The 15,565-nt window shown below is 31.5% G+C and overlaps 2 protein-coding genes across 3 annotated transcripts; one reads left to right on the top strand and one right to left on the bottom strand.

The window, feature by feature from the left end:
• Positions 1–954: 954 nt before the first annotated feature.
• Positions 955–4,405, bottom strand: LOC130902336 (exosome complex component RRP43-like). Its single transcript, XM_057814413.1, has 5 exons — positions 4,102–4,405; positions 3,873–4,047; positions 3,493–3,787; positions 2,281–2,401; positions 955–1,189 (listed from the first exon to the last, which is right to left on the bottom strand). Exons 1-5 carry the CDS (start codon positions 4,116–4,118, stop codon positions 976–978), a joined length of 822 nt encoding a protein of 273 aa, XP_057670396.1. The 5' UTR covers positions 4,119–4,405; the 3' UTR covers positions 955–975.
• Positions 4,406–4,610: 205 nt separating this feature from the next.
• On the top strand, positions 4,611–13,074 carry LOC130902326 (cyclin-A2). Of its 2 annotated transcripts, XM_057814394.1 has the most exons (6): positions 4,611–4,804; positions 5,251–5,397; positions 8,941–9,474; positions 9,535–9,758; positions 10,361–10,565; positions 12,372–13,074. In XM_057814394.1, exons 2-6 carry the CDS (start codon positions 5,251–5,253, stop codon positions 12,675–12,677), a joined length of 1,416 nt encoding a protein of 471 aa, XP_057670377.1. In that variant the 5' UTR covers positions 4,611–4,804; the 3' UTR covers positions 12,678–13,074. The 2 variants fall into 2 exon arrangements, with proteins under 2 accessions (XP_057670377.1, XP_057670378.1); XM_057814395.1 differs by lacking the exon at positions 4,611–4,804 and having other exon boundaries at positions 5,065–5,397.
• The last annotated feature ends 2,491 nt before the right edge of the window (positions 13,075–15,565 follow it).

Below are 15,565 nucleotides of genomic sequence, written 5' to 3'. Positions count from 1 at the left end.
AGCGTGAGGCGCTTTGTTTCATTACTTTTATTCCTTATTTTAAAAATTAATTTCAACTTTCTAGTTTGATCTGCTTTAAAAGCGTGTTGTTCAGTTTTTTTAAACTATACTTATTAAAAGGAAAACCGAGAAAAGTTACAGAATAATTGCGGATTTTGTTTTTCATCCGCTGTCCCAATAAAACGTTTCTACAGTCAAAAGACGTGAATTATTCTAACCATTGCAATTTCTCATACTAAAAATAGCCAATATTGACAGCGTTGTAAAAAATTTTAATATCAATCAAGTGATTATAATGTTCGGGTAAATTCCATCTTTGCTGAATATTTTAAGTATCTGCACTGGAAGCTCTGTCGATAACCAAGTTATCATCTTCAGAGATTAAATCTAAACTGTTTCCTTCAGTCTCTGAAGACGATAACTTGGTTATCGAAACGCGCCTAGACAGTGTAATTGTGAGTGTCGGTGTAGGGGTGTAGTGTAATTAGTATGTTCAGTATAAATATCACCATCCAACTTAGTTTGAAGCATTATGTACTCATGATTGGGTACTCAAGTTGTGCAATTGGAAAGAAACAACTGTATAACGCACTCGCCGATTTTAGGTTGTATATGTCAAATTTTTCCTCTTTACCCTCTAGATAGCAGCGCCGCGCCATGGCCATTTCGTACACTTGAAACACGGACAAGATAATCACGTAGCTTTTTAGAAATCGGTTTTAGTTTCCAGATCTGTATATAAGAACGTATCCAGCAGCAATTGTTGGGTACGTGTTCGTAATAGGTTATGGTCATGCGTAGAGCATCAAAGTTCGAAATATGATCAGAACATAATGTTGGAACAAACTTAACAACAGAGATTGTTAGTTTCAACAATTGCTGTGGACATTGATCAACAACTTACTCAAAAAACTTCGGGAAATGGCAGGAAAGAGCAGTTCAGGTATCAACATCTTGAAACATGAACAAATTACTTTATTTACGATCTTTAAGTGCGGTGTTTATCAAATTTTTAATAAGCGGTACTCTTTCTTTGGATTCCTTGATACAATGCTGTAATTCTTTATGAGCCAGTGGACTGCCTCCGGGTTTGTGTATGCAACATAATTCATTATCATTAAATACTATCGTTAAAATCCCAGTACACAGGTTTTCTTCTTCTACAGTTGGATCCTTCAGGATGAATTTACTAAAAACGGAAAATTATGCATCCGGTGTTTAAATATTTATAATAAAAGTTACAAAATCATATACAAGGGATGTTTAGCGGGAAAGTTATTTTTTAACGGGACTATAGCTCTACAGTTTTTAAACCATGATTCAGCTGTATAATAGAAGTGTTTAATAATAACACTGGTCGACAAAAATTTTTTTGTGGTAACACAAGAATGAATAGCATATTGTGACAAAATGGACCTATACGAATACAAAAATATGAAAAAAATTATTGATATTTATTAAAAAAAAATTTCACGTTTTTTAAATCCTATATATATTGACCAAAAGTAATCATCCATCATGACCAAATCCCATCGATCTTGATACCGAATTTCCATTGTTCTAATATCTTGGTGGAAACTTTCACCCTGCTCATCACTGACAGCTCCCAAATTTTCGGGACAAAATGTCAGATGGAAATGGAGGAAATGAATTTTCAATAACAATCGAGCACCAAGGGATTTGTTGGCATCTAGAAGTTCATCAACTAACTGTTGATAGTTTGTATCCATATTGTTGTCCAAAAATCCCCTCACTACATTAACAAATACCTTCCATTCTCTAGTGTGAGTGAGCTTTTTTGCAAAATTGTCATCGTCCAGCAATTTTCTCTTTTGAGGCCCAATCAAAATAAAGGTTGTTTAAAACACGATTTTGTAGGGCTTTTCAAGAGATACAAGACAATTTGAATTAAATTCATTAATATCCCTTAATTTTTAAATAGGGTGAGTTTAAAGGACTCGTATAAAGTGGAGTTCCCTCGTAAATAGAGGTTATATGTCGCCAAATATTCACTATGTACAAAATCTACACACACACACACACACATACATACACACACACACATACATACATACATACATACATACATACATACATACATACATACACACACACACACACACACACACATCTTCTTAATTAGTTCTGGATCCACTGTATTTATCAATGCCGCTATTATATCAGTTTGATAAAGGAATTATTCCATCAAGATTTAAAATAGTATAAATGGTTTTCGGAACAGGAAATATGAATAGAATCAATTTTGAATACTAAACTTACTCATCAAGTATTGCAAAAGTAGTAGACACAGGTATATGGTGCACATTGATTGCTCTTCTTTCTTCTAAATTGACATGAATATTATCAACAGCTGGATCATAGTCAATAAACGGTAAAGTTGCTAAAATAATTAAATAACATGATTAGGAAATAGTTGAATGACGATAGATAATATGATAAGTCGTGTGACTTAAACATAGATGGCGCTGCCAATTTCTATATGAGAACCTCCATACCCAAATTTCATTAAAATCTAAAGGGATCAGGTTTATACCCCTTGTTGCAGCGTTGGATTAAGAAGTAGTAGGACATGGGGCTAAAATCAACCTAGGGCCTACTTAAGGAGATCAAAATCAGCTCTAACTCTTTTAAATGTAATACATTAGTTCAAATTAAATATAAATTACAAGTAAAAATAAATTCAAATCTTATTTCATAAACTATATAAAATTTTTATTTAATAAACATCTTTCTCTGCTTCACAATCCACTATAGGTATCTTTATGAGCAATTGGTAGGCTATATATTCAGAAAAGTTTCGAACATATCTGATTCAATGATCCAATTGTGCATTTTCAATGGTATTGATAAATTATTTGTATTATTAATCAAATCAGGTTGGAGTTTGATAATAGGAATGAATTGCTGTAATTCACAAAATCATCCAAATTGTAGTTTTTTCGAATATATTTCTACTAGAGATTTTACTCGCACTTCTGATTCATCATTTACATTTTGAATGCATGTAATATAGATTTTATTATTATTTAGAGTATGAAATTATTATATAGAGAAAAAATTAAGTGTCTGGATTAAATTAGACAAATTCATTCATTTCATTTAAATTTCCAAACAATTTTTAGAAAAAATGCAGATTTTACTGTAGATCCAATATTGCTTCTAAAACAAATGATTGAATTAGTAATTTTGCAGGGCCTCTGCTAGACCCTCTCTAAATCTGACACTGCCATGTTGATTTGATACAGAATAACCTCTCTGTAATTTTACAAGTTAATCTCTTTATGCTCTTATTCTAGTTCTGGCCCTTATTACTAAAAATGAAACATTACTTCTTATTCTAATAACATTATTCTCTGTTCTGCCTCAAAATGTTACTATGATGTCACTATGAATGTAGCTGTTTACGTGTAGTGTATTTTTAAAGTTGAACACTAGAGATAAAATTAGAAGCATTTATAACTTGAAACTTACCTGTTTTTAATGCTCCCACAAAACTAAGTATGCATGCATCAACTACAGATCCATCAAAATCTAAACATTCAAAATCAACAAAAAGACACCATGCCAATTTGTCTGGGTAAACACACAACTCTTTGAGATCCATACATTTGGAATTTAGAATAATGTCTGATATTAATTGTGAAAGAACTTGTGCTTGATCACTAGGAGGTCCAGATTTAAATTGGGGTGAGCATAGTGGAGATAATTCTAAATTTGGAATTAAAAACCCTTGATCCTGTGATTCTGGTTTAGGTTTGCATAATTCCTGTAAGGAAAGTATAATTTCGAAAATGTATTAATGGAAGTGTGGGAAACTGTTTATTTTGACTTCCATATGAATATTCACTTACTGCTTTAACTCCACATAAAACAGTTGTATTTCCAATTTTCGCAATTGCTGATCCGTCTGCAGTATCAATTGTACCTACATTAAGAAGAATCGGTCTAAATTTATTAAATTCTCTACCATCGGGTCGAATCCCGTGCGACAAATAATCTCTATAAAATTTTATTGGATGTAAGGATCTAAAAAAATTTCAAATTACGCGAATAAATACTATATATAAATAAAGTACCGACTTGTACTGCTCTGCCATTGTCTTGTACAATATTAACGGAGACGAATTAAAATTATTTTGTTTAAAACAAATAAATAACTGTTGTTTACTTCCTTATAACCTATAAATTCAGACATGTGCAAAATGTGCAGCACTGTCAAAGTCAAAGAATTTATGCGCATTAAAAATAAATTTATTTTTGTTTATGGATGTTGAAATAAAAAAAAATCTTCCATTTTGTTATTATTAAAATTAAAACAAGACGGAGTATTTGTATTTTAATCTTGGAAAATGATTAAAGATCGACAGCTTTGGCAACAATGATGTGCTCCAGAAAAAAGCGCCAAACAGCCGCTTGTTTTTTTTAAACTCCGATATGCTCGGAGTGCAAACTTAGGAACGTTTTTCTTAAAATGAAAAAATTTTGAACAAATAGTACGCAATAAAAAATTAATTTCAAGATAGTTAATGACTCTCATTTTATGAAGGAAATTTCTCTCCACTCCACTTTCGGCTATATTTAATTAACATTCACTTTTTCTCGTCACATGGTAATGAGTCAATTCAACACATTTTGTTTCAAATAATATATATTTCATTAACTTCAAAGTATATTTCAACTGAACCTGTCATATATAGTTTGAAAAATAAGGCTTACGTTCAAAAATAGCAGTTTTCATTACTTCTGATTAATAATAATTTTAGTGTGCTTTATCTCAATTTCGGTAAGTAATTTTAACTTTGCAAATTATATTGTGTGGTTCTACAAAATCGCGCCTCCCTAGAGTATAAATACAATTTCAACATTACCATTTTTGATGTGCACAAAATTAGATGTCTTATTAAAATGTGTTTATTGAAAAGAAGACAATAAAATATATCGCTGAATAATTGTGAACGGACTTAATCTAATAACATTTTTAAAATTTCAAGGCCGTTAATGCTTAGGCTACCACGTGATCAGTAATCTGCTTTGGGATTGGGTAGGTATGGAAACAAACTTCAACCGTCTCAGCTGTTTATCAAGTCCGTTGTTCGTTTGTAGTTCTATTCCCGCATAAACGTTTTTGCTGAATGATATGACCGTTGGGTATTTGCCGGGGAATATTCCTTAAATTCTTCCAAGAAGCTATTGTGAAATTTTATAGTTTCATTTCAATTTTCCTTTAAGATGGAAACTCTGGATCATGTGGATAAAGAAAATTTTGTTCCTGATATAAAGCAAAGCGCCATGGCCGTTCCTTCAAAAAGACCTTTGGGATTGGGTCAACGGAATGCGAATACCAAACTTCAGCCGGTTCAAATGAAAGAAAAACAAGTAAGTTTAGAAACTGTTTAACGTGCTTCTAACGTTATGGTTTTAAAAAAATTATTTCATGTATTATAGCCATTTTTCAATACTTCCATATATTTTTCTTTCACATATTTTGTATTGAGTGTATAATTTTTAGATTGACATGATACTTCCGGAAGTAAACAATATAAATATAAGACTTACTTCCAAGTCTTAAAATGAGTGTGCTCCTGTTTTAAAAATCGTTACACTTAGCCAGGTGCAAACTATGATGAAATCCGGTAGATATTTAATTATTTTCAAATGCTATAACATCAAACAATTTTTCTCAAAACGCTTAAGTATGTACAGTTTATTATTGATGGTAATTAGCCACACATATTTTTTTAAATTAAAATGCTAATTAACAATCTAATTTGATGAAGATATAAAGAAATATATTGTTACAATATACTCTTGACATATGAATCCATTTATGTGGAATTCACTTTGCAGATTTGTCTTCTGGCTGATGAATACAAGGCTGAAGATGTTTTAGATGGATTTTAATGTTTGTTCTCTATAGTGGTGTGTGTTGCAGTATTTTGGTCTTTAATTGGTTGATACAGTCCCATCATTCTATATTTCCATACTGAATTAAGTAGTCTTTTATATATAAATTAGTTTGTTTTCTGATTGAAAGTTTTGATCTTTTATATATTTATCAGCTCTTTTTCAACTTTCTCAAGTTTAGCTACAATTTGCTTTCTTATGATAGCTTCAAGTAATTGTTTCATTTCAATAAAAGCCAATGTACTTTTGATGTAATTGAAATAATAGTATCCAGGTGTAGTTGATGACACCTAATTCTTTGAATTTTAATATTGGCTGACTTTAAAATATCTGTTAATTGTGAAAGGTGTTTTGGATTCAGGACTCCAAAAAATACTGTAACAGTTTTTCAATTTGCCATCGTTTTGATCCTTTATTTGAATCCTATCTTTATGAAAGTCATGTGCAATATGTATTGTTAATAGATTTGAAAAACCCAGGTGAAGATGTTATTCTACAGCCTATTCAAATTTTACTCATATACAGTATTTTTTGGTGTTAGAGTATCCAATATTGGTTTAGCCATTTGAATGAAATGAATGAATCTGTTGTTTTCTACAATTATTGTTTCTATTCTATTGAGTTAAAGACTTGTTAAAATATCCATTGGTATGTAGAAGCTTAGCTTGATTTCAAGATTTACTTTGCCATGCTATTGTAATTTGGAATGTAGAGAAAATATTTGAGTATTAATGATGCTTAGATGGGGCGAAAAACTAAATTTGCAATTGATGATTTAGTTACATTATGTCAACCAATAATCTATTATCTTTGACCAACTATTATGTGGGAACCTCATTTATGTCTCTGGAAGACCGTCTTATAATAAATATCTGGATCTAATATAAAATCAAACTACAAGTTTTTCTTTCAAAATTTTTAAAACTCCTCCATTCTTAAGATCCCAAATGGGAACATATTGAGATAAATGCAACTAAAAGAAATTCTCACCCGTCACAAACAAATTCTTCTACAGTTTATATAAGATTTTATTTAAATTGAATCCATACTAATATTATTATTGAAAGAATTGCATTTCAAATTTACCAATTATATCTTCTTGAGGAAATCTCTTTTTTTTTTTCGCCCTATTCACCAAAGTTTACACGCTCTTTTCCTCGTGGGCCTAAAGGTTATTTAATATAATTCAAGCTGTTTAATATCTATTGTAATTGGTTGTACAGCTAATTTTATAATTTCTTTATGACTTCCCAAAATGACTGGTTAGGACTTTGAAATCAGTTTCAAAAAATTCATTTGGTGGTTTATGCAACTCATGTTCATTATAATTATATCCTAGAATCTATGAAGCTAGTTTCACATGATTAAAATTAGACAAAAAGGAAAGTAACTGAATATGACTTTTAATGTAGTCAAGCATCATGTTTCTTTTTAGCTATTATATACACCGAGGAACAGCAAATTTTGTTATCTTACAACTGTAACTTGTTTTGACATTACTTTTGGCTCATGATTCCAAAAATAACTGTAACTTTTGTCAGTATTTTTGTAATTTTCTGTAATTTTTTTTATTCAGGGTAATTCCAAAATGAGCACAAAGTGTTTATCACTAAAAGGAGAAGTAACTAAAAGTTTAATTGTGTTAATACAATTAGAAAAGATTATTGCCAAAGTGGTAAACATACATATTAAGTGAAATTTTTGTTTGTGGTCGCTTCAAGAGCAGATGAACAATTTCGGTGTAATTCTGCTTGTTTAGTTCCAAGCCTTTCTGTTTGTATTTCAATGCCAACCAAGGATTATTTTGAAGTTCTGTTTCTTCATTAATTTTTACAAAGCTGGCGAATCTATGGACCATCAAACATGCCAGCTTTTACTTTTTCAAATTATAGATTAGGAAATGCCAAATTTAAATACCTACTTAAATTTCCTTGACTTGACAAAGCTTTAAAAAATTTCTTTCTGAGTTTGATATTCAGAGGTGGAAATATTATGTTGTTTCTGTTGCAAGTCACAAAGAATGTTGGGATCACTAGGTTTCAGGTCAAATACCATTTCATCTTCACTTGAAGTTTCTCAATCCTCACCCATATGCAGGATATGAGGTATACTTGGTATATGCGCATTGCTGGACAAAAAGGAAATTGATAATCAATTGATGCATGTTATATTGCAACAAATTAATGACTTCCTTTATGTCTTTGATCTTTACTAGACTCTTATTTCTGTTTAGTAGCTTTTATTCTTAGTTTAAGGAGCAAAAAAGGATACATTTGAAATAACAAAGGACTCTACTGTCTTTAGTGATGTCTTATTGTTTACATAACTAAGTTTTATGATAATTGATAATAATGTTATAATAGAATTTTTGTATTATATAGATTTATTATGTATTTAATACTATTTTGCTATACATCATTGTTCAACGGTCTTGCAGCAAAAAATCTATATTATTAAGTGTCCCCTTAAGGGGCTCCCGGGTTTTATAAATCTTAATCCAGCCCTGGATGAAGTTTATACAAGACTACTTTATTAAAAAAAATGACAAATCGAAATTAGACAAACTCGCTAAAAAGGGTGGGATTTAATTATATAACAAGCTGACTTAGTAAAAGGATCAGATATGTCTTTTGATGATAAATCTGTCTGCCCTTCTTGAGTACATTTGTAACATAGAAGTTCTCCTGTACCAGACAGAAACGAAGAAGGATTCATCAAGTATATTTCACGGTAACCTTTCACAAAGACAGGATTGATTATTGTATGAAGAATCTTATTTACTAACTACAACTGTCATATAGGTACTCTAAGATACTTACATTTTCTACATTACAGTTTATCATGTTTTGTACCTTTTAACCTTTTTTTTCCTCTTTCTTATTTTCTTTGTTTTGCATGGATGAAGGTTTAATCTGTTTGATAGTTCATGTTTAAAGTGAGGGTACAATCAGAGTTTAATTTATCCTTCAATTAATACTTTTTAGTTCTGCATATTAAAAAAAGGGCTTTTTGTAGGTTTTGGGAGTATCCACTTCCAACAATATAATCAAAGGTGTATTAGAGAGTAACAAAAACAAAGAAAACCTTTTTAAAGAGAAAAAAGTATCTGAAAATGATCAATGCCTTAAAGAGAATCGAAAAAATATTGTCAATCCAATTGTGCCTTGTAACCAGTTTAAAGCTTTCAAAGTTTATGAGGATGAATCTTATGGAGAGCGTATGGCCAGAATAGAGGAAAAATTAAGAAGCAAAGCAAAGAATAATGATTTAGTTCAAGTATATAAAGGCACAGAAGAAGACAGATTCTATACAAAAAGTGAAGTTGCTGAATTAGAAAGGAAAAAAATATTGGAAGATGAAGCTAAAGGCATTTTTCGTCCTCCAGTTAAGGTAGAATCACCTCCACGCATTATCGTCATTGATCATTTAGTAGACCATAGGCTAATAAAAGAAGAGACATATATAACTGGAGGGAAACGTCTCAAAGATATATTCTTTGAAATGGAGGAGTATAGATCTGATATTTATCTTTATCTTAGAGAACACGAGGTAAAATTACTCGATTTTTTTTAAATAGAAATTTTCTCAATTTTCAATATTATTTTTCAGTTACGCCATAGACCCAAACCAGGTTATATGAAAAAGCAACCTGATGTTACTTCTAATATGAGAACAATCCTAGTTGATTGGCTAGTGGAAGTAGCGGAGGAATACAAATTACATACGGAAACTCTTTACCTTGCAGTTAATTACATTGACAGATTTCTCAGCTATATGTCTGTAGTCAGAGCAAAATTGCAATTAGTTGGAACTGCCGCAATGTTTCTTGCCTCGTAAGTATTTGAAGACACAAATTTTTGTTGAGATACATCCTCATTTTTTTATAAAGCTTCATATGACATAGTGAAAATTTGGTAACGTGAATTTGAGTAGGGTAGACTAGGGGTAAACTATATTTTCCTGATTGAGAGCATTATTTATGACGAACGGTATATTTTTTTGCTTCAATTAAACTTTGATAATAAGCATAAGAAAATTGGGGTACATATAACATCACTCAATATGTCATGTGACTAATACACAAATGGCGCTGCCATTTTCAAATCCATATGACATAAATGAAGTACCAACTGTCAAAAGACTATGGTTAAAATTTCATGACATTTTTATTAGTCAGAAAAAAGTGACAGCCATTTAAGAGCAGCTGCTTTTGTTATTTTCAAAACAAGTTCGTTTGTTAATTTATCATTGATTCCTCTCAAACCTTTTTAGCAACTTCCAGAGGTAGATTCAATAATTTGTTTGAGGCTGAATTCATATTTCTATCTCAGTACCCAGTACTATATGAATTACTTGGTTCCGATATGTAATTTGTTTGTTTTTGTAATTATTTGGTATATTGCTCAAAATCAGTGAAAGTATTTACGACTTTTAGGAAATACGAAGAAATATATCCACCAGATATCAGCGAATTTGTATATATTACTGATGACACGTATAATAAGAGGCAGGTTATTAGAATGGAACATTTGATTTTAAAAGTTTTGGGATTTGATCTTTCAGTTCCCACTCCATTGACTTTTATTACAGCAATGTGTGTCAGCAATAAACTTAATGAAAAAACAATGTATCTTGCCATGGTAAGTATTTAGAGAAAATTACAAAATATGAAATTTTGTATTGGGGTTATGTATGAATGTATGTAGATATTTGGGTACCATATATACAGCGACCCAAAGAGTCTATTATGTCCCCCTTTCTTTTTGCAACACTGACTTCCCCTATCCTTCACCTTCTCCAGACCTCACATCTTCAGTCGCATACATTTGGGGCATGGTTAAAACTACCGTTTTGAACGGGCACCACAAACCATCGAATTAAAATATGCCTGCTTCATAGACCTGATACCATTCTTATTCTATAACACGATGAAAAACATCCTATAAAAGGCCAGTCTTTGTACTTTTGAAAGATTGATTCTCGTAGTGTTTAGACCAGTTTTACCGCATTAAGAAATATAGTTATGAAATACAGTGTGATTTTTTGGATGAACGGTAACTAAGCACTTATTCAGATCATTACCATCTTGTGTCAATAGTTGTAAGAACACAAGTATGTTTATAAGCATATAGCAAATTGCATAACCTCTCATGTTCGTTATAACATCTAGCTATCAGCATGAAGTCTAATTTTGTTTTCGCTACCCTTATATTTTGGGGCTTGATTATTTTGAGAACAGTCGATTTCATTCCTTTATAGCAGGGCTTCCCAACGTGTGGTCTGCGGTCACCTTTGAAGAAAGGCTGCGGTTTCCAAGGGTTGTCCCGCAGGTAGATTAGTGCTAGAGAATGTGGCCTCTCTGCTCAACTTCCATATTAAAAACATTGATTTTTTCAAAAGGAACAGCACTGAACTAGTTGCTTCTTAATACTGCATGAAAACAATTCACTACAAGCTTCTTGTTCGGTAAGTTATCGGAGCAGTGGATTTACACTAGGGGCAATCAGGGCAAGTGCCCAGGGCGACAATGTTTGGAAAGTGAAAAAAACTTTTTTAGTCTTATCAACATTGCTCAATATAATTGATTAATTCTATAGATTCAAAATTTTCTGTTTTATTGATAATTCAAGAAATTCAATTCATCCATTATTTGTGAATTATAATTTTGGAACTTTTAGTGAAAACTAAAGTAAAATTCCAGCATTGGGGCGGATTTTTTTTCGGTGCCAAGCTTAAATCCGGCCTTGGGTGGCAAAGCCCATACCATTGTTGAAAAATAAAAACATATTGAACTTCCATTTGCCGCAACATACATTCGCGAATACGAATTTTCGCTCTATGTCGGCATCAAAACTAAGTATCGAAGCTCTCTAGATGCTGAACCTGACATCCGTCTCCAGTAGTAAAGTATTGATGTTACAAAGTTCTCATCAGAAATAACCTCAATTTTCACTATAAGATTTCATTATTACTCCTACAAACTCATCTCATCAATGAATGGACTGCAACTTTTATAGGGATTTGTTTGTATTTTCTGTAAATTAATAATTAATTGGATTATTTTTTTATTGATATTTTTGACCTGAACATTAAAATGTTATCTAACGAATGTTGCTTATCTTTGCAATATATCCCCCTCTACTCAATTAGAAAAATGGCCTGTCTAGTGTGTAGAACTATGTAAGTAAATCTACCAACAAGTATCAGAATATAGTGAGGAAAATGAGACTAATGGAAACTTAGTTTAAAGTTGTCTACACTCTTATATCAAAGACTCTTGGTTTGTCGTGGAGTTTTAAAAAAAAATGACACTTTTCAATTTCGGTATCTGTGTTGATGTAGTGGTAGTAAACAGTATAATATTACCAAGGACTCTGGTATTCTAACAAAAACTTTTAAAGATGTTTTATCACTTTCAAAACATACTCTAATGTAATTTTTTTTAGTATTTAAGTGAACTATCTCTTCTAAATGGTGATGTATATCTAGAATTTCTTCCGTCGATAATAGCCGCATCGGCAATAGCTTTGGCGAGGCACACATTAGAAGAAGAACCATGGACAGACAGTCTCGTCGAAACGACGGGTTACGAACTTTCACAACTTGAAGCAGGTATCGAATTTTTAAATCAAATGTTCACATCGGCCCCTACCTTACCTCAACACGCTATACAAGACAAATACAAATCTAAGAAATGCATGCACGTGGCTACGTTGAAACCACAAGAATCTCCAATAGTGTTCAAAAAATAATTTAAATTTAATTTAGAAACTTTTTGTGGTAAGTCCGTTTAATGAGGTATTTTACTTTCTTTATCGTTTTTGTGCCAAAATATTTAAAAAAAGTATTGTAATCCGGCATTTTTAGTTTTATTTTTTAAATTGTTAGTGTTCGATTATTGTTATACGTGGTAGTACAGGATGTCCCAAATTTTACAATAAATCATTTATGAAGTTGGCAGTAAACAAATTGTAACTTGTTATCAAAAGACTTGATAAAAATTGAAACGATAATAAAAAGGCTAGAAAAAGTTGTTTATTTGGGACATCCCATATGCAGACTTTTTACCGTCGCTGTTGTTCAAAAGGCTTCATTAACAACATTTATTTTAAACATCTGACAATGTAGAAATAAAAATTTTATTTTGCATTTTCATTGTTTTCTTAAATTGTTATATAGGCATGGGTACAAAAAATCCTTACAAACTGTTTTAATTTAATTATTTGCTCTTTATCCTACGAAGCTACACTGTAATTACCCACATTTTATATAACTGAGAGTTGAAAGTTTTTGTGTCTTTTGAAATACACTTCTGAATTCACTTCCCCATTTATTGCTTCTCAGAATATATGGGTACCGATTTTCTTGATTTTTGAACTACATTCTGTTCCTTTACAATTTTGCTTACATATTTCTTATGAATTTCGAATTTTATATTGAATTTTCGTTAACTGGCTCCCAATATTTCCGCGAGCCGCTTTTACCAAAACTTTTTCATTCTTTTTTGGCATTTTTTTGCTTTTCTTCCTGATCCTGACTTTCCTTCACTTGAGGTGCCTGTCTGGCTATTCCCACTCTTACGAATTGATGAACCGTAAATGATTTCTTTAGATCTTAATTTTGTTAATAAAACTTGGCAATTATTTTACGTCGTTACTTACTAAGGTCTCTGAAAATGTACGGATGTTTTGTCCCCACACCTTTATTTTAATTTATAACTGCTCCTAGTAGATCCAAGATTCATATTTTTTCACATTTCTGATTATACTTCATATATATTGTAACAGATTTAAATTAAACAAAAAAAAAATTTGGTTACTGTTCAAATAAATTGAAAAAGTATTAAGAGGGTATTAAGGTCTAGAAGCCTAAATTTGAGGCAGTTTTTAAACTAACGTAAAAAAATGAAAAACAAATTTACCCCATTTTTTTTACATGATATTTATTAAATCAGAATTTCAATAATTTACAGGCCGGTAAGAAAACGGTGCACCCTGGTTGACATGATTCCAGCCCTTGTAGTGATTCGGAACAAAAAAATTTGAAAAATTCTTAATCTGTAAAGATGTCACTATCGTATTGAACTTGCCAAAAAAACTCGCAAACTGGCGTCGACACGAAATATCAATTTCTATTTTGTACCTTTTTTTCGACGTTTTCGAATTCTTTAAAAATAGGTACCTCAAATTGAATTTTTTTAAAATCGAAGGCAGACGCGATAGAGAGATATATTAAAAAGATTTCCACAAAATTCAAAGAAATCGGTGGGGTAAAAATTGAAATATCATGTCAACCATTTCAAAAACAGTATTCGAGAAAAACGCATTTAAAATTTGAGAAACAATTCCAGAAGATTTTAATCTCAAATTTTTAACATTATTCAACATATAGGACGTGATTGAACTAAAGGGACAAATGTTTTTATTCTTCTAAGTCATCTATATCAAGGATTTAGTTTGGTACATATACTTATTTCCTTCCCTATCCATCGATTTGGAAATATGATGTGATATTTCCGAAGGTCGCTTATGGTAACATAGGGCATATTACCTTGATCAGGATATACATTTGCAAAAGATGGAACTACATAATTATAAAGAAGTACTGAAATAATTATTTCCCTGAAAGAGAAAGGAACCAACGATAAAGTTTACAACAACGGTTCCGGCATTTTGCCTGCCAGTTCTCTCATATCCTTTATTTCGTTTTTTCAAGTCTTTCTCGGCCCGCCTCTTCTCCTTGGCCACAATGGGGTTCATTGCGTTATTCTTTCGATCATTTAAGTTGGTTTTCTTCTCATTATATGTCCAGCCCAGTTGAGTCTTTGGGCTTTTTGTATCTCACTATATTTTCCTCCCCCAGCTCTTTCTCTATTTCTTCGTTTTTCTTTGCATGGACCTGTTATAGTTCTCATTATCTTTCTCTCATTTCTTTCGAGTTCTTCTTCCCTTTTGTTGATTACTGTTGTTTCCATCTCAAACGTGTTTTGTTTGGTTATGTTTTTGTTTTTTAATAGGTTTGTGTTTCTTTCATAGGCTTGATAGCATTTTTGTATCCTTTCCTTTATCATGTCTCTGGTTGTTTGTCACAACGTTATTCCTAGATGGTTAAAGGTCGATACTGTTTCATAATTGTGTTGTTAATTTTCAGTTGGCTTGCTCTCTCTGGTTTTCTCCCTATTTTCATATACTTTGTCCGAGGACTTTGTGTGTGTTCTCTAATTTAATAAGAATTTTCAGTTGACCAGTTGCAGTAATTTAGCCTAAAGTAGCCTTAACTTACCTCTTGTGTTGATTATTTCTACACCTCTCTATTTTGTTGGAATTTTTGTTACGTTTAGGTTTTCATTAAAAAAAATCATTGTTTTTACTGGCATTTCACATTTATTGTAACTAATTTTATTTATATTTTGAATCTAACTATAAACGTTCGAAATTTCATAAAAGAACTTTTGGTTGACAAAAATCTATTCATTGCGCAGAATGTGATACTACACTGGGTATCGTGTCGGGACTGATTGGTGTTACAACCGTACCTCGTCCACTCTACATTTATTACCTTTGCTTATGATATACTTATTTTACACAATGGTATGCACTGTACTATTATGGTTATTTAGTAACATCCCTTTTTTCATACC

This window comes from Diorhabda carinulata, chromosome X, assembly GCF_026250575.1.
Source record: "Diorhabda carinulata isolate Delta chromosome X, icDioCari1.1, whole genome shotgun sequence".
Classification (NCBI taxonomy): Eukaryota; Metazoa; Arthropoda; class Insecta; order Coleoptera; family Chrysomelidae; genus Diorhabda; species Diorhabda carinulata.
Note: the sequence above shows the minus strand (reverse complement) of the source record. Positions and strands in the feature narration are given on the sequence as shown.

Coding starts and splice junctions, on each gene's coding strand:
- LOC130902326 (XM_057814394.1), top strand. CDS start 5,251: ATGGAAACTCTGGATCATGTGGATAAAGAAAATTTTGTTCCTGATATA. Junction 9,475..9,534: donor TTTATCTTAGAGAACACGAG/GTAAAATTACTC, acceptor ATTATTTTTCAG/TTACGCCATAGACCCAAACC. Junction 10,566..12,371: donor AAACAATGTATCTTGCCATG/GTAAGTATTTAG, acceptor AATTTTTTTTAG/TATTTAAGTGAACTATCTCT.
- LOC130902336 (XM_057814413.1), bottom strand. Junction 2,402..3,492: donor TGTGGGAGCATTAAAAACAG/GTAAGTTTCAAG, acceptor TAATTATTTTAG/CAACTTTACCGTTTATTGAC. Junction 1,190..2,280: donor ACTTTTGCAATACTTGATGA/GTAAGTTTAGTA, acceptor TTCCGTTTTTAG/TAAATTCATCCTGAAGGATC.